The 26,132-nt window shown below is 44.8% G+C and overlaps 1 protein-coding gene across 1 annotated transcript in view; it reads right to left on the bottom strand.

Moving 5' to 3' along the window:
* ELMO1 (engulfment and cell motility 1) overlaps nucleotides 1-26,132 on the bottom strand; it is a 673,946-nt gene that overhangs the window by 310,514 nt on the left and 337,300 nt on the right. The window contains exon 14 of the mRNA XM_075558190.1: nucleotides 17,681-17,785. Coding sequence (XP_075414305.1) covers nucleotides 17,681-17,785 — 105 coding nt within the window. The remainder of the gene's footprint in view (nucleotides 1-17,680; nucleotides 17,786-26,132) is intronic.

Raw genomic sequence — 26,132 nt, 5'->3', positions numbered from 1 at the left:
CCAGCTATAAAAAAATATAGCGTCTGGGGTCTTAAAGGCTTGAAGGTAAACAAGTGGCCATCTAGCTCAGAAGCAAAAAGCCCACATAGAAGAAGCACACCAGCCTGTATGATCACGAGGTGTTGAAGGGATCAGGTATCGGGGATCACAGAACAAAAAATTATATCATTGTGAATGAGAGGGAGTGCAGAATGTGGACCCACAGCCCATCTGTAGGTAACTAGACATCCCTTTACAGAAGGGCCTCAGGGAGGAGACAAGCCAGTCAGGGTGCAGTGTAAGGATAAAACACACAACTTTCCACTAGTTCCTAAATGCTTCCTCTCCACCCACTATCATAATCCCAATTCTACCTTACAAATCTGGCTAGACCTGGTACAGATAGGAACTGGAAACACAGGGAATCCAGGGCAGATGATCCCTTCAGGACCAGTGGTGAGAGTGGCAATACCGGGAAGGTGGAGGGAAGGTGGGGTAGAAAAGGGGAACCGATTACAAGGATATACATATAACCTCCTCCCTGGGGGACAAACAATAGAAAAGTGGGTGAAGGGAGACATCGGACAGTATAAGATATGACAAAATAATAATCTATAAATTATCAAGGCTTCATGAGGGAGGGGGGAGAGGAGAGGGAGGGGGAAAAATGAGGAGCTGATGCCAGGGGTTTACGTGGAGAGCAAATGTTTGAGAATGATGAGGGTAACGAATGTACAAATGTGCTTTCTACAATTGATGTATGTATGGATTGTGCTATGAGTCGTATGAGCCCCTAATAAAATGATTTTTTTAAAAGATAGCATGTCAGAGTTTCAGAATAATTGGCGGTGAAACAGGCGATCATATTCATTAAATACAAATGATCACAGGTTGTTGGATGATAAGATAATGGCAGCTTGGCACTACAGTCATATTTGGGGATATGTTTGAAATTTACCGTAATAAATATTTTTTTAAAACAAAGGAGCATAATTCTTTCCTGACACACATGGGCTCGCCAGAAGTTGGAATCAACTTGACAGCAGCAAGTGGTTTAGTATGGACTGTGACCCACTGCCCAACCCTGCGCCATCCTCACGAGGGTTGGTATGTTTGAGCCCCGGTGTCACTCCAGGCCATGGAGGGTCTTCTCTTCCACTGACCCCCTTTCTACACAGCATGATGTCCACCTCCAGGGGCTGGCCCCTCCCACAGCATGTCCGAAGTATGGAAGATGAGGCAGTGCCATCCTCACTTCTAAGGAACATGCTATGGCTCTCTCTCTTCCACCACCCACTTGTTCTTCTGATACGTTCACTATTCTTGGCCAGCACCGTATTTCAAATGCACCAATTACGCTGTCTTCTTCACTCCTTGTCCAAATTTCACATGCATCTAAGGTGACTGACAATACTATGCCTTGGGTCACATGCCCCTTAGTTCTCAAAAGGACTTCTTTCTTCTTTCACACTTTAAAGAGACTCTTGTTTAGCAGATTGGCTCAAGGCAATTATTGAGGAAGTACATACGATCCCAGTCCTTCTCAAACTTCACCATGCTCACAGAGCACTGAAGGACTCAGGTTAAAACGCAGGATCTGATTCACTCAGTCTTCATGGGGATTCTGCATTTCTCTCGGAGCACCTAGGTGCTATTGAAATTGCAGCCCCACTTTCAACACCGGCTGCTGTTGACGCCACGCATGGTGAGTCTCTATGTGTCACAGTAGAACTCTGCTCCACTGGGTTTGTTCCGAACTGCTGACCTTGTGGTCAGCAGAACAACACGTAACCTCTAAGCCACCAGGGCTCCTAGATGATAGAGATTTTGTGTGTCAACAAAGTGGAGGTTGCAGTCTATTTGAAACACACAGATGGCAGAATTTGATAAGTGGACAGACTTTTCCTTGACGTGCATCACTACTATGCAATATGTCATGGTGCTGCATTTGCTGCAGAAAAAAAATATTTAAAATGGAAAATAAAAAGTGAGCTTTCGGAAAGAAGGCCCACGACAGTCAGTGCTGGGATGCAGCCGTGCGGGCCACGCGCTGGGCAGGCTGGGAAGCGTCACAGAGAAAGGGAGCCGTGAGCACAGGCGTGAAGGAGAACTCGTTTCAGACCCTCTGCTGAAGCATCCTTTTAACATTCCAAACCTGAGGTGAGCTTCTGAATGTAATCAAGATTAATTGCAAGTGGGAAACAGGGGCTGGGAGAAATCAGGGAAGCCTCCCCGCATCTTGGGCAATATTGGCAATAAATCACAAGCTCACAGGGCAAAATTTTGACTCACTCAACCTCACATTACGGAATACAAATGCCTTCCGTCTCCTTCACGGGAGCGGAAAGACACTGGGATGTTTGGCGTGGTCTGACAGTCGCTGTTGGATGAAAAATTGGGCTTGACATTTCTCGAGCCGGATTTCTTACTGAGAAACTGCCGCTGCTGTCGTAACAGTTATTGCAGTCTGAACGCAAAGTTGCTCTCCGCGTACATTGTCTGAAACATATTTGGATGTAACTCACTTTACTAAACAAACACATTCAGGAGAGCGAGTGGTAAATGAATTTCTGCAAGTCTGATCACACCTCATTTTCTCACTTAGCTCACGAATTTATAAATTCACTCTGGTCTGGACTTGCGGGGAGGGAAGGTAAAGGGAGGAGAACTATTTTATGTCCTCCTCGTCTGAGCAAAGGACAAGTCAGCTGCTTCAGAAGCAGGCGCTCACTCATTAACTCCTGAGTGAATGAATGGATGCCAGTAGGGCCCATGGAAGGTTCGCTTCGGAAGAACATGAACTTGCTCTGCTTTAAGCGACTAGCTCCCATAAGTGGTCAGTTTAGAAACTTAGCTCCATCTCACAGCGATCATCTTCTTGTTCACAGTCATCCACATTTCCCATGTTCCTTCACCTGCCGCGGTTCTGCCAGAGGGAATGACTCCTGAGAGACTCTCAGGAGCCTCTTCCTCTCACGCTTCACCATGATGGGGGGCGGGGAGGGGGGCACTTTCCATTGGTGCCTACAAAGAAGCCAAGCTGTAGAAGAAGCTTCCTAGACAGAAAGTGGGCCTCTCCGGTGATTTCCCCAAGGGAAAGCCAAGCTGCTTGAAGGGCAGAACCAGAAGTCAATTCTCCTGGGCAATGGCCCACATTGCAGAGGCTTGCTTGGGAAAGATGTGCACCTACCTTTTCTGAGTGTGTTTTCAAATAAACATTTACAAAGCATGGGAATGTGTGAAAAAGTCCTAAGTTGTATGTTTATGGAAAACATTCGGCAACTATTTGTTATAAATGCTTCCTGCAGAATGCCAGGATTGAGAACTAGGAGGGGGAAAAAAATGGATGAGATGAGAGGGAGCCAACTTCCAAGGAAAAGAATGTCCCCTCCAAGGAAAAGAATGTCCCCTTCCAGTAATCCCCCAAGGCTGGTTCCCCCATTGACTACCCCCTGTCAGCACCCCAGTGATCTGGGTGGGCCCTGGAGGGTGGGACAGCCTGCCAAAGGGCTTCCGCGGCTTTCCTCCCAGGCTGGAAGGCTGACGGAGATGTACTTGTGTTTCCTAGGCAATATCTTCCCTAATACAATTCCCTCCCCCCTCACACCTCTCTGTTGACAGCTTTGATTCCAAGTTCTACAAACAAGCTGGGAAAATGCCATCAACACTCTCCCTGTTTTCCTTATCTCACCACAAGTCAGCCTCTTGCTTCACCCTGATGCTCACAGGTGAGAAGTGGAAAATGAAAGCCTTGATGATAGATGTTTAGCCATGAGCCTCACCTTACAGGAAGATTAACAAGGGCATTTCTCTCACCAACAATCTAGCTTGACAGATATCTATTGAGAAGATGGACAGAAAGAGGAAGAATAGGTCCCAAGCCAAAATGCCGAACGGTGGTATTATCCAAGGGAGCGACCTGAAATTTGCCTCCTGAAATGAAGGAGAATCACCTCTTGAGCCGCACAAGGTAGAAGATGGAAACAGGGAGAAGTTGTTCCTCTCAACCCCAATCAGCCTGCATATTAAATCGCACCAGTGCCTAACTATGAGGAAGATCAACTATGTTACAGATGTGACGTATCAAGAAAGACTTGACTTTTCCATCCTTTCGGGGTCCTTAAAAAAAAAAAAGATGCATGTCCCGACACCTGAGGTTGCATACGGCTACTGGCTTTAAGCTCTGCCCATTCATTCCCATCTTCATCTCCAGATGTCTCTCAGCACCAGATAGCCTCAGGTTTGCACCTGTAGCCTGACTAATGATCAACCTTCTCACACAGGACATTGCATGTATACTTGCAAAATGACTTCCCTGGAGTTCACTTTCAGAGTGCAAATGTTAGGTCTCCGCATTTTTTCCCTTTGATTTACGGTGATAACCCAGCAGCCAAGAAATTTGGTTTCATGCCATGCTCCCCAAAGCACTAGGCGAGTATTCCCTTGAGAATCACTTCACTGGCCTATCTGCATTTAGTAAGTGAAAAGAAAAGCTATGTGCCCTGGACTTCTTCAGAGGTGCCAAGGGCTGACCAGTGGGTTCCCACACACTCCCGGGCCCAACCCCACAGCTTCAGGTACACACAATCCTGCAAGAGTGCAGGGTTCCTTCAGCCACAGGCAGCAGCAGCCTAGGAGTGCTGGGATGATGGCATTACTCAGAGCAGTAGCCCTCTGTCAGGAACAATGCTGAAGGCATTAGAGAGATGTGTCATTGACCTCCTCTTCCTTCTTGTGTTAGAGTTCTCTAGAGAAGCAAAACCATAACACTTATGATTTTAATACACACACACATACACACGCATATGGATAGATCTATACAGCATGAAGGAATATAACAGGTAATTAGTTCACACAGCAGTACAGAGGGCTCAGTTCAACTCACTTCCATGGAACACTTAATATACTGGAAGTCCTTCAACTCACAAGGGCTGTTGGGTCCAAGGTCAAGGAAGTAGACAGCTAAGTCTTCTGTAGGGCAATGCAGGCAGTCCAGACACAGATATCAAACAGCAGGGCAATCACCAACAGCCAGCCAGCCAACAGGAACTGACCGTTCCAAGCTCAAGCAATGGATACTCCAGCAGCAAGGCGAAGTAGGTCTCGAAAGAACTTCAAGCTCTAGTCTAGTGACATGATCCACGGGTTGGGTGTCCCATGGGTAGTGTAGCTCACAAGTTGAGGCAGAGAACTAACTAAGGCAACTGCACACTGGTCTGATCACCAGAGAGCAAGAGAGACAGGTGGGGCTTGCTGAGCTATTCATTTCTTTGTCCTCCAATCAAACTGAGACCTTATTATTTCCACATGTTCTTATTGGCCAGGTTGGCATAATGAACCTACCCATCACACTTCTCAACCCCTGCATCCACATTTCAGTAAACGAAATGCCCTTGAGCCACATGGAGCCACTCTCCTCCTGCCCAGAAGCATCTTTTATTAGTCCTTTGGTCCCTTCTCCAGTTGGTCTCCAGTTGGTCCTCCAGTTGGTCAAGCTCTGGTAAGACTGAGAGGACACCCCTAATTTCCCTCTTAGCGGCACTGCAGCCAAGGTCAGTCCTCTATTTAAAAGGTGAGGGCAGTGAGGGTAGCCCAAATTCTGGGGCATAGTTCACGTTGCTGAGAGCAGCACAGGAAAGGATTCACAGGTGGACACGGCCCTTGAGGTATGGGGGAGAGGGTGTGCTAGAGCTCCCGGACCAGCCAGTTTTCAGCTGTGAACATTTTACAGCCCAAAATTCCGGGAGTTCAGAAACAGTTTCAGTGGGAGTATTTATGCTGCTGATTTGGCAAATGGGACAGTACCTGCCAGGCTTTGTTGTTGCTGCTTTGTTTTTAATGGATGCTCTAGCATACAACTGAATAAACGCAAATTCTCCAAAGTGACGACCTGGAACTTTCTAGGTCCACATTCCAACATGTCCATTTACGATCTCTTGTTAGACAGGACACTCACTGCCCATGTACACGGATGACTATTACTGGGACAAGGGAAAGTACCAAAGTTTGGCAAGAATGAGGTGAAATCAGAGCTCTCCTACCATCTTGGTGCTAACCTAAAATGCTGCAACCAATTTGGAAAAGTTTGGTGGCTCCTTAGAAAGTTAAAAATAGGATTTCCACATGGCCTAGGGATGTCATTCCTAGGTATGTGCCCAGAAGACATGAAATGTGGAGAGCAAAGATTTGACACCAATGTTCATGATTCATCATCGTCCGAAAGTGGAAATAGCCAAGTGCCCGCCAACGGACGAATGGATAATAAGTATGAGTGTATGTATATATGCACACACACATACATAAACACAGGAGACTTCCCAAAGTCCACGGAAATTAAATCATCTTTTAATTCCATTTCCCCATGAGGTTTTTGAAGGCCCCTCTTGTGCATAAATCAGTATATATGTTGTGAACACTACCTGGTACACTTTAATTACTCGGTGTATTTTAGCTTTCCTTCCACTTTCACATACTCAGAGCAAAACCTCCAGCTACTGGGCCATCAGTAGAGCTGACCCCTTTAGTGGAACATTGGTGTTCTTAGTCATTCAGGTCAGCTGAGGGACCGCAGAGATGTCACCATGGCTTTAGTGACTGAGATTATACATCAGGCTCCGTGACCAGGTGGTTCATTGGTTTTCATGCATGGTGGCCATGTTGTTGGCTCTACCAGCTCACTACAAGGCTGCTTCGCTTCCCCTCAGACCACTGCCCAGGGCTGTGAAAAGGCCTACCCTCAGATGCTGAGCATCTGACAGAGCATCATTGCTGATGGAGTTAGGCAAACATCTGACACCTTATCTTTGGTTTTCCCGTTTCATCCATTCTTAATTCATTCCATTCTCTATCATTTCCTGCTTTCTTTTGGATTGGAAAAGAAAGTAACTCATATCATCGTATACATAGAATAGAAATTATCAAATGAAAACATAATCTGCTGTATAAACTTACTCTGAAAAGAAAATACATCTATTTATTTATTTTTACAAAAAAACTGGCAGATTTGTTCAACTCGAGGTGAGTGTCTGCTCTGATCATCTGAGGCACGGAATTTAATAGCCACAAAGGGCGTGGAAAGGAAGAGCAACTTCCTTGGTCAAGGGTCAAACGCATCAATTCTTTCATTATTCACTTAATTAATCATGTAAGCGGCCTGGTGCTAGACAGTGAGAACACAGAGACCAAAAAGCCATGATTTCCTCCAAAGTCTGAGTCTGAGACCGATAACACCCACCCTGAGTACGTGCTGCTGGGAGGGAAGCTACATGGAAACCAAGCCAGCACGAGAAGAGCCTGGCACTGTGTGAGGCCTTAAGGGAGGACAGGGAGTGGCTGAGAAGGGAAGAGGAGTGGAGTGTGAGGGAACAGCATATGCAAAGGTCCTGGAACATAGAACTGAAAGGGCAGCCCGCTGACCTCCTCAGTCTCAGTAATCGCAAAGATGGAGACAGGTATGAATGGCAAACCCCAGGCTCCTGGTAACAGGTCTCTTGTCACAGAGCAGCATTTTAGAAACACCCTGAAGAGGACTGTCAGGGCAGTTCTAGCTCTGCCGACACCTGTCCCCGTGGCTTTATAAAACTCAAAATTTTTAACGTATTATCTATTCCTGATGGTCTATGCTAAATTGGGGGATCTTCAATTTTACCAACTGCAGGGGAGAGGTTGATGAAGTTAAGGTCAATGTAAAAATAAAATACCTGACAAAGTCAACCTTCAGGCACTCACCAGGTGTACTGCATGCAGCTCCTCCGGAGAAGCTATTTTTACAGAATACAATGGGACATTTGGGAACATTACCACCTAAATCTTATTATACAATACAAGCCTGCCTTCTGATTTGGTAGGCTGGTTTCTAACTGGCTGGGCTTAGGTCAGATGAATATAAATTTTTTTGAAGTCAGCAGTAATTCACTGAAGTATCAGCATATCTGGGACAAGGCCATTTTTGGTGGCAAACAAATATAGCTGCTCCTCTGGTTCCTATTCCAGAGTGCAGACAGGCCAAAGGAATGGCTGAATCCAGGGAAGGAACAGCATAGTCCAGGCTGAAGCCTGTTTCCCACCTTCCGGTTCCTTCAAGATGACCACAAACGGAGCCAGAAGGCGGAACACCACTGCTCACGGGTAGCGTTCCCCCAACTCACTCATCCATGAACCCATGAACCTCTGGAATCTAGAGTTTCCTAGACGTTGCCTCCAAGTCTGTTGTCCTTCTGCTCTGTGTGCAAACCCTCTGAGGGCTGGCCCATCATCTTGGGTCGAGTCTCCTTGTTGCGTGTGGAATCTCTTGGAGGATTACTGTGCATTGCCCGCCTGTGGCCCAAGGACTGGGAATTGCAACAGTGACGACCAGGAGCCCCTGCCTCCCTGAAGTATGCCTTCTAGTGCAGGGACACAGGCACGAAAGACAAAAGTGGCGGCGCTGTGAGTTGTTGGTGAATCTGCTTTCCCAAGGAGCTCATGCGCCATAGTGGCTGCTCCCACACTGTCCTCACGATCTCCATGTGCTGAAGTCCATCGCTGTGGTCACCCGTGTTTCGAGCACCTGTGGAGAGGCAATGCTCCTTCCAGGGCTATATTAGACTCTGCGATCCAGAGGCTTGCCCACCTGATTTGGCAGAAACAGAGAGCAAGGCCTTTCTTCTGAAACAACTCTAGGCCAACTGGAACCTTTCAGCCTTTTGGTTAGCAGCAGGCACCTGAGCCATTTGTAGGCACCATTCCAGGATTCTTGAACAGAGGTTTGGGGCCTGCTTCAGATTTCAGATATCGAATTCAGTATAAAAGAACACAGATGGTAGTCTGAGGGGGCTGGAAGGCACTAGCCACTACACCCTGCGGACCATAAACCTGGGCCCAACCCCCTTCCTCTCTCAATGATGGTTCTTCCAATAAGGCCAAGCCCATGCTCAGCAGCGATCTCATCCAGAGGCAGGAAGCATCCTGTTCAAATCCTTGTCTTTGAAAGTCAGAAATCCTGGTGTCCTGCTCAATTAGTAACCCTAATCACATGTATTCACATTCTCAAGTGGTCCCAATTGCTTGGCAGTAACAGCTTGGTTATTTGCCGTGGACAAAATTAATGCCGCTATTTTTAAAACATGAAAAACTGTGCGTGAAAACAAGCCTCCAATCTGTGGCCCATGGTCAAAGAAAGAACGAAAATAAAAGGCAGGGTTAGAGTATTTAAATGAGTGATTGGGCAATGGATCGTTTTTAAAGTCCCCTGAAGGCTGCACTGTAGGGTCCCTGTGATTTTAAATTGAACCCATGCTCAGAATCACCTAGAAGAAAAATGTCACTCAAATTACAAATATATATATAATAATAAATAAGTCTCCTTGACACAAAACCATGTGTTTAACTGGCAACATGTAATTTTATTTAAAAAAAATTAGGAGCAATTGCTATTGAAACGGTTTCAGGGACAAGGGGAGGGGGGAGCTGTCAGCACTGTGGGGCCAAAGAAAGGGATGTGCCACCAGGCTTTACTCCAATCATTTGCTTCATCGTTAAGTTTAATTACACATTACACACTCTCCTGTAATTATGTTGCTTGGGAAACTGCCAATTTCCCCCTTGAAATGTTAAAAGTTCCTTAATTTATTTTAAAGCCTCAGCCTGGCCTCTCTCGGTACCCTGCCTCAGCGCATACGGGATCTGCAGAGCCTATTCCCACTGCATGCAGGCTGGGCGAGCCCATCCACCGAGCAGACGGCTTTCTGCTTACGGCTCCCAAGGCAGAGTTCAGTGCATTTATAATAAGATCTAATGGCTTCTTCCCTCCACCCCCAAATGCAAACAGGAAAAAAAAATTAAGAAACATGTCTACCTCTTTCCCTCAGTCTTCAGAAGCTGAAAATGAAGTCTTTCACTCTCAGCAAGGGATCCAATGCTCACCACATTGGATGAAGACCTGCCCTCGAAGCATTTACAATCAGAATAAGAAGACAACAAACACTGAGCCGATGACACACAGGAAGCTCCTGGAAGGCTGTACTCAACCCAGGGGTCACTTGAGGTGGGGGAGCCCCTAAAATGGTGTGAGTACCACTATGTGCTGGCTATGTGCTCAGGATCTCACAAACAAAACCAGCAGTGGATCGACACTATCAGAGCTAGATGATCCAACAACTTCAGTGACTAAACGGATATTGAGAATTGATGAAGCAGCCAGACCTCATGTTCGAAGGAGCAGTAGGGCTTTCGATGCATTGCAGAAGCAGTGAATGGCTTGTCTCAAGGCCATTCCAATTCTCTTTCACAATATCTTTGTCTGTGGAGGGGAAACGAAATCATAGGACTCATTCCAAGTGTTACGGAAAACCCAGGCAAAGAACGTGGACACTAGAAACAGAGTCCTGGATTTAAAGTGTAAGTCGGGCACCTACTTAGCTGTGTGACTTTAGGCCCTGTAGCTACCCGCTCTGTGCCTCAAGTTTCCCCATTTGTAGACCGAGATAACAGCAGGGCCTTCCTTAGCCATGGATGTTGTGAGCATCTATTAAAAGCATCTACCATAGTTCTCATGTCACTGCCAGCTCCAAATAAGTACGTGCTATCTAATTATGCTTTATGCTCCGTCATGCAACACACAGAAGTTGAAAAGGATTGCCTCAAAATGACCCTGGCACTTGAACTGTGCTTTCAAATGAGAGACACAATCCACAGACCAGAAGGGATAAGGGTTAACTGATCTTCCCAGCTCTGAAGCAATGACGGAAGGTTAGAACGAAGGTGTGCTACATACTCAAAAGACCCAAACCTACTGCCACTGAGTCGATTCCAAATCCGTTTACCGTACGTAGGGTTTCGGAGACTGTAAATCTTTATTGAAGCAGACAGCCTCGTCTTTCTCCTTGAGAGCTGCCGATGGCTCTGGATAGATGGCCTTGTGATCAGCGGCCCAATCACCAACCCACGTTAAAACATGGTAGCTTGGCTCATACTAGGTGCATCTTGCCCTATTTTTGCCGCAGCGATTCTTCAAGAACTAGGCCTCCCAATCCCCTACAGTGAGTTATGTGCTAAACCAACCGTTTTCTGAACTACTTTGAAAAGTTCATGACCAACTGTGCTAGGCAAGCTGCAGGTGGTAAAAATCTGTTACTGTGCTGAGCTGCCAGGTCAGAGGCTGGAGGTCCAAGTGCATTCACAGGCCCCTCAAAAAAAAGATGAGTGATGTGCTTTGGAAAGTCTCAGCGACTGAACCTCTGGGGAGCACAGCTCTGCCCGGATGCCACGGGGAGGGGTGGGGGTGGGGGGGACACTGAATGTTGAGTTGCATCCACAGCTACTGGTATGGACACTTCTTGAGAAGCAGCAACCCACTAAAAGGCTCAGGGAATACTGTGAACATTTTGAATCTTTTATTTGTTGAAGAACAGTTTCCATGATGCAAAGAAGCATGGGGAAATAATTACTGGTAGGCATATCCATCTTTTCCTGAATAGTGACATGTTATAAATATTCCTGTTCAGATTTGGCATAATAAGAAAAGCACAGCTCAGGCCTGGATCACGTTGCATGAAACCACTGTACTGAATCTTCTTCTTAGAGGTGCTTCCGTTTTCCCCGCCTCCCTGGACATTCATTACCATTCAGCGAAGTCACCGAGTACGCCAAGACACCCGACTGTATGAGAAGGGGGCCTGCATTATAATGTATTCTGAGGCATGTCAGGACAAGAAGTGGGGGCGTGTAGAAACAAGTCTCCAGGATTGGTTCTCATTTTGTTCCTGGAAGACTTAATATTTTACAGATTCTAATGTTATAGTTGAGTGGCAGCTTCATTAATAAAAATAGATGCTTATGGCCTATCCCCACACCACATAAAACATCTAACAGGTTAAGGTCTACTCTATTCCATACTTATTTACCAAGCACCAAGCAGTTGTCTCTAAGTATTGCAAAATGCTTCTGAAAGGGGTAGCGGGAACGTTTGGGCATGCTACTAAATTACACATATAGAGATGGTTGAACTTGCTTATGTTCTGTTACATTTATTTCCACTGCAGTCAAATGTCAAAACAATGTAGTTTTAAAAGTAATATCCTGGTTTTAAGTTGGGCCACTGGTATACAAAGCAAGTCCTATAGGGTTCAGATATAATTATATAATACACTGATATCTAACATGATGAAATATTTACCTGCTTGTTATATTGCAAAATTGGGGAAAAGATGAGGCTTTCTGCTGCCATCAAGATTTACAGTCTCAGAAATCCTATGAGGTGACACATTTCTAGAGTGGCAAAAAACCTCACGGCAGTGGATTTTGGCTATGTTGTGACACACTGCAAAGAAGCACGCAGCAGACCTTTCAATGGCGTGAGCCCCGGCGATGCTCTGGGTTACTAAATCCGATGGAGAAAGATGAGGCTGTCTGCTCCGTGAACTGGGACAGTCTCAAGTACCCTTCACCGGGTCACTTGGAGTCAAAATTGACTTCATGGTTGGTTTGGTTTCTGTTTTGGTGCCCGGCACTGCACATGGCAAATCCAAAACGACAGAAGGAAATGAGAACCCCTCTCCTCCCGCTACAACAATAACAATGAGTCTACTCTCATCCGCTGCCTGTTTCCCATGTTCGGCACGACCTACGAACGAAGCCCTATCTATCTTATCCACCCTGCCCAACACCAGCTTGGCGCTTAATAGCATTTGGTAATATCCCTGAACGAATCAGTCAGTGAATGGGTATGAAAGATGGAAGACAGTTTCTCCCTTGCGCTAGATGCTTCCTAGTATCTAAGAACGATGAACTGCTTTTGTTTTCTGGGTATATGTTTAATCAACAGGTTTTTTCTCCCCACCAAAGATGGGGAGACACCTTATTTGCATGCACTTGTCTTGTACTGCTGCACATTAGAGTAGTTTATATGATAGCTAAGAATCTGGGATTCATGCATAGTGTGCTTCTGTGGTTGTAAACATCGGAGGGGCAGGAAGCCTGCCAGGTAGGTGGAGAAACCCCCCTGAATCTCTAGAACACTTCAGTCCGACCTTTCACACGGTACCAGCTCTGAAACCAAAGACTATCTGAAACCTGCAGAGCCTGCTGTGATACTTTCACAGAGTCTTTTTGGTACCAGAGCTTGAGTTCCAATCAAATATTTCATACTATGGTGATGTGGAAATAAAAGTCAGCCTTGGTCTCCAGAGGATTTACAAGCTAATAAAGACAATGTGATATTGTATATAAAGTTGGATAATCAAACGAGAGGTGGACTGATTCTCATTGTTCAGGAAGAGCCTCCAGACCTGGCTAGATTTAGGAAGATCATAACTGAATACAATTACTTGCTTGGTGTAATTACTTGCATGGGACTTCCTATGTCCTATAATCAATCTCTATTTCATGGCATACCCTTTCCCTTCACGTTAAAAAAGACCGCAGCACGGTCAGGTCAATGAACTGCAATCTAGGGGCAGGGTGCTGAATGACTGGAAAGAACCTGAGGGTTAGAGTCCAAAGGTCAAAGTTCAAATTCCAATGTCTCACTAGTGACTGTTGATGTGAAGAAACTGTGTGTCCTTCTGTCAGAGCCAGTCCCTGAATCTAGAAAATGGTGCTTGGCCCTGATGGGCACTATGAGCCTGATTTTTGGGGGGGGACGGAGTGGGCAGGATTCCCTAGGTTGTAATTTTTACAGGAGCACACTATGAGGTCTTCCTATCATGGAGGGGTTAAGTAGGTTTGAACTACCAACCTCTGAGTTCGCAGCCAAGAGCTGAATCCTTGTGCCACCAGAGCTCCTAAAAAAAGTGGTGGTAACAATGTTTGCCTCAAAGAGATAGAAACGGACTAGCATGTTGCCTAATCCTGGTATTCAGGAAACAGGAAATAAAAAGAAGTATTGCAATGAAAGACAGGAAATGGAAATGTTACAATGAAAATGTGTTTTTCCTCAACACTACCCTAACTCTCTTCCCATTCACAAGCCCACGATGTGTCCATCTGGGGAGACTTAGGTTTCAGTGGCTCCTCCTTGCTGCTGTTTGGCCCTATCTTGGTTCTCACAATGGTCAGCCCAGGTCTGGAGCCAAAAGAAAGCCAAGTGATTTGGGTATCTCAGTAGCTCCTAGTGAGTAAATCATTAAGTACATCAAAGGTTTGATGTTCCAAATCCAAGAACGCCCCTCCCCCCACAACACCCCACCCCCATTGAATCTCTAAGCCTTTCTTCCAAGACATGAGAACTGCCATGCTAAGAAAGGGCAATAAAGCAAAACAAAAGCCACACCACACTCTCACTCTCAGCTCCCTACTATTATGCTGTCTCTGAAATAATGGTAGCAAGATCCTGGCAGTGAGCCCAGCACGCGCCTCCACCTGTCTCCTTCTAGGGCAAACCTAGTGGGGCTTCCTGCATGGTGGAAACAGCTAGAGAGTGCAGCGTCTCCAGAAAAAGTCAAAGCAATTGTACACAGAGTAAATAAATTCAGAAACCAGCAGCATGCGATGCCTCCAGTTTTCACTACACACACAGTGGGATGCTCGGGTCTGCAGCTCCTCCTCATGTTCTGGGCCCATCCAAGTGTGTGGGAATTCAATTACATCCACTGCTTTCTTTAGTACACAGCGACAAATGTGCATTCAAATATTACATGAGAAACCAGGACACTTGCCAATAAATGCATGTTGCAAAAATATACCCTGCTACTGCTCAGGAATCCCTGGTGGCACAAATGGTTCAACACTGGACGACTGATCAAAAGGTTGACTGTTCAAACCCATCCAGATGCTCGACATGCGTATAACAGTGTGGATATATGTAAAGACTACGCTCCTCACAGATGTGTTCACCTGTTTTATTAATAACATCACATCTATCTAGACTGGAGGCTCACGCCAGGAAATTCCTCCTTTCTTTAGGGAATTCCATTTATTTGAGCTACAAAATAATCCCTAACTGGAACTACTTCTCTCTCTGCAGGAGAGAGATAAGATTGCTTTACTTCCAGAAAAATGTAGAGTCTCGGAAACCCACAGGGGCAGTTCTTCTGTTCAATCTGACAGAGTCGCTGGAAGTCAGGAGTGAGTCAATAGCAGTGAGTTGGTTTGGGATTTTCTCCTGACTCTTACTATGGTACAACCCTAGTTCGGAGCAGAACACAGGCACCAACTTGAAGGAGGGTGACTATTAAGTCACCCAGGTTACAGGACAGGTGTAGGAGAGGGGCGAGGAGCCTCTGAGGTGAGGAAGCTCATTTGCAGGATGTGTGTGTCCCTCTGGGTGTGCCTTTTCATCCCTTTCTTGCGATCTCAACCATAAATCTGCCTGACAAATTAAGCGAATGATGACACATTTATCCAATAGAAGATACAAATAATGAGTGAATACTTGTACTCAGCTAGATCTACTAGGTCCAAAAATAATACCAAATTTTATCACAATGTATTCTTTTTTGAATGAATCCATCTCTGTGTTTCAGAAGAGATCATCCTGCTCGATTCAGAGTTGCAGGCACTGTCAGGAGGCAAGACTTTGTTCAATCTCCTCAAACATTCTTGGAGGACGTCTCACACCTCACGTATGGTCCACTGACCCTGCTCATTCATGCACAGAGCTCTAGCTGCCCATTACTGTCCTAAATCCTATTCAGGGAAGAAAAGCCTTTGAGGAAATAATAAAGATATCTGAATTACAGCAGTGTTTAACCAACAAAAGAAAGTGCCTATGGACCAAAAAGGCCTCCTTTTTCTTTATAAATACGTTTTTCTTTTAAGTTTTCATCAGACACACAGTTCTGTCTGTTGCCATGGTATTAGTTTCATTTATAACGGTTTAGAGAACACGTTAAGGAAAATGAGCTTAAAACATTAAATTACTTTTCATGAGACATATGCTTTTGATGTAATTAACAATACATTCAGCATCAATAAACTCTAATTCTAGATACAGTCATCCATAAACATTAATCAGTGCTAAATTCGATTTCTAGTTGGCTTCTACTTTTCACACTTAACTCTCCAAGGCTATATTACAAGGTATCTCAAACTATTAATTTCCTTATTATGAGAACTGGTTACATTCCTAGGTGGGGAAATGCCAGGTAAGGAATGAATGCACAGAGGCCAAATTAAATTTTGATGGAAAAACAATTTTCTCATAGAAGCCAGCAATTCTGATCAAGGACCCTCTCCCAAATCTTTCACAGAAATGGCCATGTAATGCCTTATGTAATCAAATTGCAAATAATATTTCAGGATAGGTTGAAGCTTCCCAAATTGAATACTTTGGAGAACACATACATCTAAAATAATTGTGCCTCTAGGGAACTGAGGGACCAGGGACAACGTTCTTTTCAAGTGAGTCATTGTAAGATAGGGCCATTCTTCACTGTGGACAACTGTCCCCTGTGTTATTGGTTGGACCGGTCGCCTCTCACTAGGCATGGCGGCGGCTGCAAAACATGCCCTCACACATTTGCAAATGCCTCCTCCACCTCTCGGGTAATACTGCCTCCACTGACTAAGTGAGAGTCATCAAGTCTCTCATTATTTTGCAGAAAAACAATTTGCTCAAATAGAAGGAATGGTCACAGGCATCCAAACCCGGAACACAAACAATCATATTGATGTAAATGAGTGGGGGCAGAGTGGAGAGCCAAAGCCCATCCGTAGACAATTGGACGTCCCCTTACAGAAGGGTCACAAGGAAGGGACAGGCCAGCCAGGGTGCAGTGCAGCATCGATGAGACGTACACGATTCCTGTAGTTCTTTCATGCTCCCCACCCAACACACACACTATCATGACCCCAGTTCTACCTTACAAATCTGGCTAGACCGGAGCACGTACACTAGTACAGAGAAGAGCTCTGGACACACAGAATCCAGGACAGATAAACCCCTCAGGAACAATAATGGGAGTAGCGATACCAGGAGGGTAGAGAGAAGGTGGGCGGTGGCGAAAGGAGAGAAGGGAGACAGCAGACGGTGCAAGATGTGAAAATAATAATTTATCAAAGGTTCATAAGAGTGGGAGGGTGGGGGAGAGAGGGAAAAAATGAGGAGCTGATACTGAGGGTTCAAGTAGAAAGAAAATGTTTTGAAAAGGATGATGGCGACATAGGTACAAATGTACTTGACACAGTGGGTGTATGTATTGTTATAAGAGCTGTAAGATCCCCCGCCCCCAAATACTTTAAAAAAGAGAGAGAGTGGGTGACACACAGCTGCGACAAGGGTCTCACACACCGCAATGATTGGGAGGATGGCACAGGCCTGCGCAGAATCGGCTGCACCTCAGCTAGCAGCAGCAGTGTGTTCCACGAGGTGGGGGACCACTCTCTGAGCACTGCGGCGCTCTTCGTAAATTTGAGACCGTCTACTGAAACTCCCTAGAGTTGAAGGATCACAGGTGTCTGGCAGACAGAAGTTCATTTGCGTCCCTTGTCTTTTAAGAGTTTGTATCAGAATTCACTACAAACTAGATAATATTTTTGTAATAGCACGATATTTGAAAATATCGTCATACGGACAAACAATGGGAACGATAAAATCTCTATTTCAGTTCTTTGGACTTAGTTCCTGGTTGTGCTAAATAATAAAGGGGAAAGCCCCGAGACCATTTTTGAAGAACATATTCTTGATCTCTATAGTTGTATGCAGAGTAGCGCCTCCACAGTTAGATCTCTGAGAATAAATGTCGGTGGAGAACGTCTGCTATCTAGCAGAGACTTGGGAGCTTACCCGGATGTAGGCGTCTTGATGGTGCTTGGCAAAGTAGAGCATGTTGTCCAGGGCTAGCATTCCAGGAGGAGTCTGGGTAAAGTCCATTGCGGGGTTGACATGGTTCTGTAATGAGAACAAAGTGTTCAATGGTATTCCTTCTCTGGCTGGTTCCACCAATCCCTCTGGCCTGGTGTCCTTCCTTATGATGGGTCACAAGACCGTTCTGAATCATCAAGTAAGGAGGACATTTTCTCTACCCGTGTAAACCTGCAGGCTGGAGGCGTCTGCAGCTCTACAGGCTCCGTGGAGCACAGCTCTGTGTCGTTCTCATGTCCATCGGGTTGCTATGAGTCAGCGAACTGCCTCACTAGCACCTAGCACCAAGATAGGTTCTGCAAAGCATGTATTATACCTTTGAGAAGAAAGGCAATTGAAGATGAAAGTAGAGGATGAAACCTTTAAACACATAACACTCTGGAAGACAATAATAACATCACAAAAAAATGCCTTTCTGGTGGCTGTGCTGTAGTGGAGGTGGTATGGGGGCTAAAGTGCTTGGCTGTTAACTGCAAGGTTTGTAGTTCAAACCCATCAGTGACTCCATAGGAGCAAAATGTGACAATGATGCCAGAAGAGCACAGCCTTAGAAACTCTATGGGGCATGTCAAGTCTGTCCTAAAGGGCACTAGAAGGCAGAATCGACAGGCTAGCGATGCAACACACACACCCCCTCACCCCCAACACACACCCAGTTCGTTTGGTTGTTGTAACTGGTGCTATTTGGCACAAAGCTCACCTTTACTTCTGAAAGTAGGGGTGACTCTGAGTGAGGCATTTGCCTCTCTGTACCTTCCCCTCTTCATCCTCAGTTTTTAGGGTGCCTTAGGGCTACACCTGTCAATAGGCTTTGTGAATCATGAAAGGGTGAAGTTGATCAGACTTTTGGGCTTGACAAAATTCAGATGCCCTTTCGTTCCTGCCACCTGACCCTTCTCAAGGAGTTTGTCTGACCTTCTGCCCACCACACAAAGTGCCAAGACCATGGAGACACGGCAGTGGTGACAAGTACAATGGACTCTCGCTATTCTTGGTCGTTATGCTGTTTTAGGAAGCCGCTGCCACACCGCGTCTGTGTGAACAGTGGACGGCTGTTCCTGCGATCCTTAGGTCACAATATTTTCATCCGTGGGATGAGACAAAATGGGTGTTCGGTGTGCTTTTGTTTAAAGATACGTGATCGTTCATTAGCATTGCCATCATGGCCAACAGCTCTACGGCTCATGCTATACTACAGCTTATCTTACATAACACACACACATTCTCTCTAATGCACACCAGGGCCTTCGCACACTTGGAAACACTAGACAGCCCTTCAGCATTGTGACGTGGAGGGCATTTAAATAGTGAACCCATTAATGCAACGTATACACAAAAGGACCAAACAAAGCCATGGCAGAAGTAGACCACAAAAGGCCATTTCTCTAGAGTACAAGAGCCGGGATAAGCAGATAGAGAGAGCGCTGCATTGTTCAACCTTAGCTGGGAATTTGCACACCGGCAATTGAAGTCTTTCACCTTGGTGTGCATGTCCACAAATGATTGCGTACACAGGAGGAGTATTGATTTGGGGCTCGCAGATACAATTCCATGAACAATCACTCTCGACTGCATGCAGGGCAGGCGTGCGTGCCTGGCTGACCAAGACGGCTACGTCAAAACCCCGTGCCTTCCATGGCAGACAGGCAAGCATTCCTGAGGACAACTCCAAGGATCACCCAGGAAATTCCACTACTGTGTGAAGGACTTAAGTGACAGCATGCTGCATTCCATGTTAAGAAGACGAGCGGCGTTATAAACAACGCCTTTCTTAAAAAGCTGCACGATTGAGTAATTTGTAGGAAGCTAGTGGATTTGACTCAGAATGCTTCTTAATACTCTGTTTTCACAGAAAGCACACGCACATAATGTTCACCCCGTGTAATGGGCGGAAATAGTAGACTTACTTTTTTAAAGTTCTGGTACAGTGTGCCCGTGCACACACCAACCAGGTCGTGTGACATTTCCAGAAGTGAACATTGGCTTTATAGCCCTCGTTCCATTGGCTAAAAACATTACTTTTGATCATGTTTGTATAATAAAAGAATAAGCTATGGTCAGGAAGTCCGGGGTCAGTTTGATTATACCCAAGAAATCAGTAAACAAACGATTGGAACTACATGTTTGCTCTGAGGCAGTGGGCTATGCATGGAGTTGCTAACCTTGCGGTCAGCGGTTCCAACCCACCGACCTCCTTGCAGATGAAAGATGAGGCGAACAACTCAATGCTCCTCCAGAGCTCCTAAAAACACAGGTATACATAACCCAGGTATACAAATCTATACATACATAAGTGTATACACATATATCTGTGGGTGTATCTATACATATTTATTACCCATAATTAAAATCATCTGGCATGTCAAATGTAGTACAGTTCAAACTTAATTTGATATTGACTAGAGTAAGCAAACCAGACTTATGTGCGAGAGTAAAGGAGCAAACAAATACACAACAACAAAAAATCCCCACTAACAGCAGGTCAATTCCAATTCACCACGCGCCTATACAGGGCGCCCAGGATGGTAAATCCTTGTGGAAGCAGACAGCCTCGTCCTTCTCCTCTGGAACACTTGGTGAGTTTGAAATGCCACCTGGTGGTTAGCAACCCAATGCCAAACCCATAGACAGCACCACTAGGCTTCCTTCTCTCATAGTGTGTGTGTGTGTGTGTGTGTGTGTGTGTGTCCCCACACACAAAAAAATGCTGAAAATAAATTATTTGAGTTATAGTCTAAAAAGTAACTTGCAAAGAAAGATTTTGTAATAGTTCTCATGTATTCTACATTTATTCATTTATATCACATTTTAAATCCTCATTACATACAAATTTATTATTTTGACTTTGATACATTAGGTTTTCATGAACATAAGTAAGAACTTTGGAAGCTATAGCTGCTCAGTACAACCTGGGTGCTAGCATGGCTTCGCGTATTCTATGTGTGATGGGCCTTGCTTGCTGGACGTGAGGAGGACTTGAAACGCTTGCCGATGAAGGTCAAGGACTACAGCCTCCAGGGTGATTACAACGGAATGTAAAGAAAACAGAAATCCTCAGAATTGGAACACGAGGAACATCATGATAAATGGAGAAAAGATCGAAGCTTTCAAGGATTCCAAGTTGCTTAGATCCACAATCATGGAAGCAGCAGCTAAGAGACGCAAGGACACAGCGCACCGGGTAAATGTGATGCAGACCTCTTTTAAGCACAGAGCAGCAGGGATAGCACTCGGAAGACGCAGGTGAGCTGGACCACGGTATTTTCCATCGCCTCACAGACATGTGAAGATTGGACACTGAATGAGGAAGACCGAAGAAAACGCAATGCACTTGAATGATGGTGCTGGCAAAGAACACTGAAAGTACTAGGGGCTGCCCCTCCCCCCCAAAAAAAAACCTCATCTGTCTTGGCAGAAGTAAAGCCAGGCTGCTCCTTAAAAGCAAGGGTGATAAGACTCTGTGTCATGCACTTTGGATCCGTTTTCGACAGAGACAAGCCTCCAGAAGAAGATGTAGAAGGGCCTTCAAAATGGAGGAAGAGCCTCGATGAGCTTGATTGACACAGTGGCTGCAACAAGAAACTCAAACCTAACAATTGTGGGGATGACACAGGACTAGACTACACCGTGTTTCATTCTGTTGGGTCATTTTGAGTCAGAATTGACTCAATGACATCTAGCAATAGCAATATATGTTATGGGTTGAATGATAGCCTCCCAAAATATGTGTTGAAATCCTGATCTCTAGCACTTAATGTGATCTTGCTTGGAAATAGGATCTCTGAGGACATTGTGACTGAATATGTGGCCATAGGAAATAGTCGGAGAAGGTTGGGTCCCAATCCAATGAGTGATATCCTTATCAAAACAGAAGTCCATGTGACCACGGAGTCCGAGATTGGGACAACGTCTCCAGAAGCTAAAGCACACCAAAGATTGCTGGCAACCATGAGAAACTAGGAAGGATCTTCCCCCAAGGAACTTTGAAGAAAGCATAGCCCTGCTCCCAATTTGATTTTGGACTTCTAACATCCAAAACTTTAAAACAATGAACTTCTGTTGTAATAAAGCACCCATCTTTGCCTCAGTGTGGTGGGGTCAGATGGGGCACAATTCCCACACTGAGTCTCCAGCATTGTCCCCTGCAGCACTATGGGTCAGTGAGGGTCATGAGGGAGGAAGGGGTGGAGAAGGAAGGGGGGGGGGGATGATGAGCTGATACCAATGGCTCAAGTAGAAAGAGAATGTTTTGAGAATGATGATGACAACAAATGCACACATGTGCTTGACACGATGGATGGATGGATGGATGGATGGATGGATGGATGGATGGATGGATGGATGGATTGTGATAAGAGTTGTATGAGCCCCCAAGAAAATTACTTTTAAAAAATAAAATAAATAAATCACCCATTTTTGGGTATGTCTTCTAACAGTCCTAGTAAACTAATAACATGTTCTCTTATGTTATCCAAGTCTCAATAACCCTCCCTCGGGCCTAGCAGTCCTATATAATACACGGTATTATTGCCATCACAGTGATGAGTAAACTGTGTCTCAGAGAAGTGAAGAAGCTGACCCAGTCAGTGACTTGCCACTTAATGGGACACAGCATAGTACATCATGCTTGGATAATAGGACATACCTTGACTTTTACGGTTTCCTTTGCCATCTATGTATAAGTTGCATATATTCCTGTTGGTACTATTAGATTTCAAGTCTGCAGCGCATGATACATTTTTATTATAGTCAAGTGTCAGCTCATCCATAGTTATGTACCATGGGCCAGGCAGCGAAGAAGGGAATGCAAACATAAATGAGAAAAATGTGGCATTTATTTCAGATCTACTGCGCATGATACTCTATTCGTTTTTTTCCAAAAAGAAATAGCCAAAAGAAACCAAGTGGAGAGATTCGTTTCTCTGGCAGTCCCTTACAGTTTTCTGTTGGTGATTCTAATGGGGGAATGTCTGCATGGCTCAAATGTCATCGGTCTTATTGGAAATGCACTCCTAGCTTTCCTGTGCAGCATCCTTGGTGCCAGCCCTGCCCCTCTGCAGGCACAGCCTGGGCCTCTCAAACCGGGTACTGCTGTTTTTAAAGATCCTTAAAATTAAGAAACAATGCAATTTATTCGTAGGTTCTTTTAAAGAACCACGGTTGCTAACAAATAGGCCCTGAGTTTTTATTTAACATAAAACAATGCCTACAAGGTGGCAGGCCTTGTGAAGAGTATATTACATACACAAATGATCGACCTCATGAATTAGGTACTATTATTGTCTTCCTCACTGAGTCGGGCTTTGGCTTTTACAGAAATGGAGCCACTGAGTGTCTGGGTCACATGACCAGAATGTCCAGACAGTGCATGGCAGGGGCAGCATTTCGATTGTTTAAGGGTATGTGTTGAGCTAGGGTTGTACAACAGGCAGTCACCCACTACAGGGTTCTCATCCCATAATTCCACTGTAACTTGGTTCTGATGTAACTCAAAGGCCTCTTTCATATCAGTTTGTATTATTATTGCTTTTTATTGTCTCTTTTTTATTCTCTTTTTTAAATCCAATCCTCACTCGCCTTAGATGGCTGGGACCATTACATATAACCTAAGATATAGTTAATCATACATGCATATATATTATAAATGATCAGATATTAAACAATTAAAAGAAGGCGGTAGTGCTACATATTATAAATTGAGGTACTACCTTCCTCTCAAGTTGTTCATCAAGCTAACATTCTCAGGTTGCTGGGAACTTCACAAAGGTGTCCAATGCAGGTCTTCAATGGTTTGAGGTTCTCCTCAATCAATATGATTCCCTCAGGCAGAATTGGTCTATGATCCATCTGTTTTAATCAAAGCTATCCATTCTCCACTGCCCCCAGACACTGTAACAGACCAGAGTCTCTCTCATGTTCAATAACCCAGATCCTAATTGTCTCCGACAAACAGGCTCTTATGAAACAAAAGCCAATTAGAAAACTGCCTTTGGTTTTCAACGACTGGCTCTAAATCTTGAAGCACCATTGCATTTTAGATGGAGAAAAAATCGTGTCGTTATGGGTGAACTTGGCTCTAAATATTTCCCCCTTCAAGCCCAAAGTATCATTTTCCCAGCATCTCTTTCCTTGAAATCATTGTTTTCTTTTCCTCTCCTGGTTTTAACACCCAGTGAAAGAATTTTACAACCACGGATTTTGATCATGGCAAAGTATAAGAATTACATGCTCCAAACATTTTAAAGCTTTCTGTACCATGACAAAAATATTCTGAGAACCCAGCAAGGCCAACAGCACCCCTTCACCCCGCCTCCTCCTTTCTTATTTATGAGAAGCTCTGGTTACAGATTTATTTTCTTTGCTTGTTCCACAGTATTTTTTTTTATCCCACCTGTCTTGAAATGGAAGCGGCAAGAGCATTGATAAATGACTTGGAATGTTCTCTTGTTTTACTGCAAATCGGGTGCTCCTCCACAGATCCTCCTGAAACCACATTTGTTAGTTCCTGGGGAAGCGCTGCTCCGTGAATCACACTAGACAGCTCTTGGCCCCAAGAAAAGGAGGGAGCAGCCACTTCCCATTCCAAGGCAAGGCAACTTGGGAAAGTGGTACCAGCCAGCTGAAGATGCCATGAGCTATATCCTAGTCATCCACGATGTGGCTCACACCCAGTGTAGGCATTTAGGTTCTGGAGCTGGTAGCTTCTCTGCTGTTCCCCTGACACTTTTTTTAATGGCATTCTTTCCATTGCACACAGTCTCTAAGAGAATCTCGTGAAACCTGTGCTAAACTCATACAACAAGGCCCTTTGAAAGGCAGAGTGGATCTCAAATATAATCCAGGTGAGGGCCTTTCTTTTATAGACAGGTAAACTGAGTGCCAAGTAGACCAGTGATTAAAATTTCATCATTGCTCCCAAATACCGGTGCTCAACATCTCGGCTATGAAACTCCAAAACTCACTGCTATTGAGTTGATTCCCACTTGCAACTTACCCTACAGGGCAGTATTAATAGAAGAGCCTTGTTGGTGTCCAAGACCCTAAACCTTAATGGCATTAGAAAGCTTCATATAGCTCAACTTGGAGTAGCTGGTAGCTTCGAACTGTTGACCTTGTGATTAGTAGTCCAACACAGAACCTACCACGATACCATGGCACCTTAGATCACTTGGGAATTTCTGAAAGGGTTGGTGGCTTAGTGGTAAAACCCTCACCTTTCATAAGAGATGCTTGGTTTTGATCCAAGCCAGCACACCTCCTGTGCAGGCACCATCTGGCAGTGGAGGCTGAATCGGTTTCCGTGGAGCTTCCAGACTTAGGGTAGGAAGAAAGACCAAGAAATCTACTTCAAAATCAGCCAATGACTACTGAGAAGGGTATTCCTTCTAGAATATAGTTTTCTGGGTCTATACAGGTGGAGTGACCTGCCCAGGCCATTTGTCCTTGCATACGCTTTTAACCTTGCCTGAGGAAACCTGATTCCTGGGGTCACCTGGTGTGTATACACTCATAAGAAAGTTTTGTTTCACACTGTTCTATAATGAAAACTTCAGCGGTTGTTGGAAACAGACTCCAAGGTTCAGACTGAGAGCTCAGTTTAAAGATAAATTGGTGATTGTTTTCATTGTTCTTCAGCGACGTTGTCTGGAAATCTTTCTTACCACAATTGTGTTTATCAGTTCTGTTCAGACTTTTTTTTTTAACCATGGCTATGCTGATAAATGTTGGTCTAGAGTATTTCAAAGTTCTATCATTTGGAGAACGCCTTTGACTCTAGTTGAAATGTCATCCAGAATTACAAACCGTACGTTAAATAAACTTCAAGTTTTATTACCAACATTCACCTGATGTTTGCGTAAACAAATGCCTAGGGATCACAAAGGTGTGACTCTATTGTGGATCATTGTGATGGAGGCCGATTCCACCGCAGTTAACAGTATCCTCTGTTATCTGGACCACACTTTGAGAACCACTGTGAGTCTCAAAGTAGAATACCAAATGCCATCATGATTCCAACTCTTGGGGATGCATGTGGCACGGAATTGAAGAGCTCTTCTTTGCTAAGATCCTTATGGAAACAGATTACCTGTGGCTGGGTGGGTTGAAACCATCAGCCCTTATTCTAGAAAAACCCAAAAGCAAACCCACTGTTATCTAGTTGGTTCTAAGTGATCATGCCCCTATATAAAGATTGTGAGGCTTTGTAAATCGTTATTGGAGAGCCTCATTTTCCTCTCCCATGGAGTTGCTGCTGGTTTTGAACTGCCAGCCTTGTTATTACAAAGCGATGCATCTCTGACAGCTCTCACCAGGCTGCTTTTTAAGTTAATAGTTGAGTGCAGATCACTGGTTTGACCCAAAATGGAATAGCTTA

Source organism: Tenrec ecaudatus, chromosome 9 (assembly GCF_050624435.1).
Source record: "Tenrec ecaudatus isolate mTenEca1 chromosome 9, mTenEca1.hap1, whole genome shotgun sequence".
In the NCBI taxonomy this organism is placed as follows: domain Eukaryota; kingdom Metazoa; phylum Chordata; class Mammalia; order Afrosoricida; family Tenrecidae; genus Tenrec; species Tenrec ecaudatus.
Note: the sequence above shows the minus strand (reverse complement) of the source record. Positions and strands in the feature narration are given on the sequence as shown.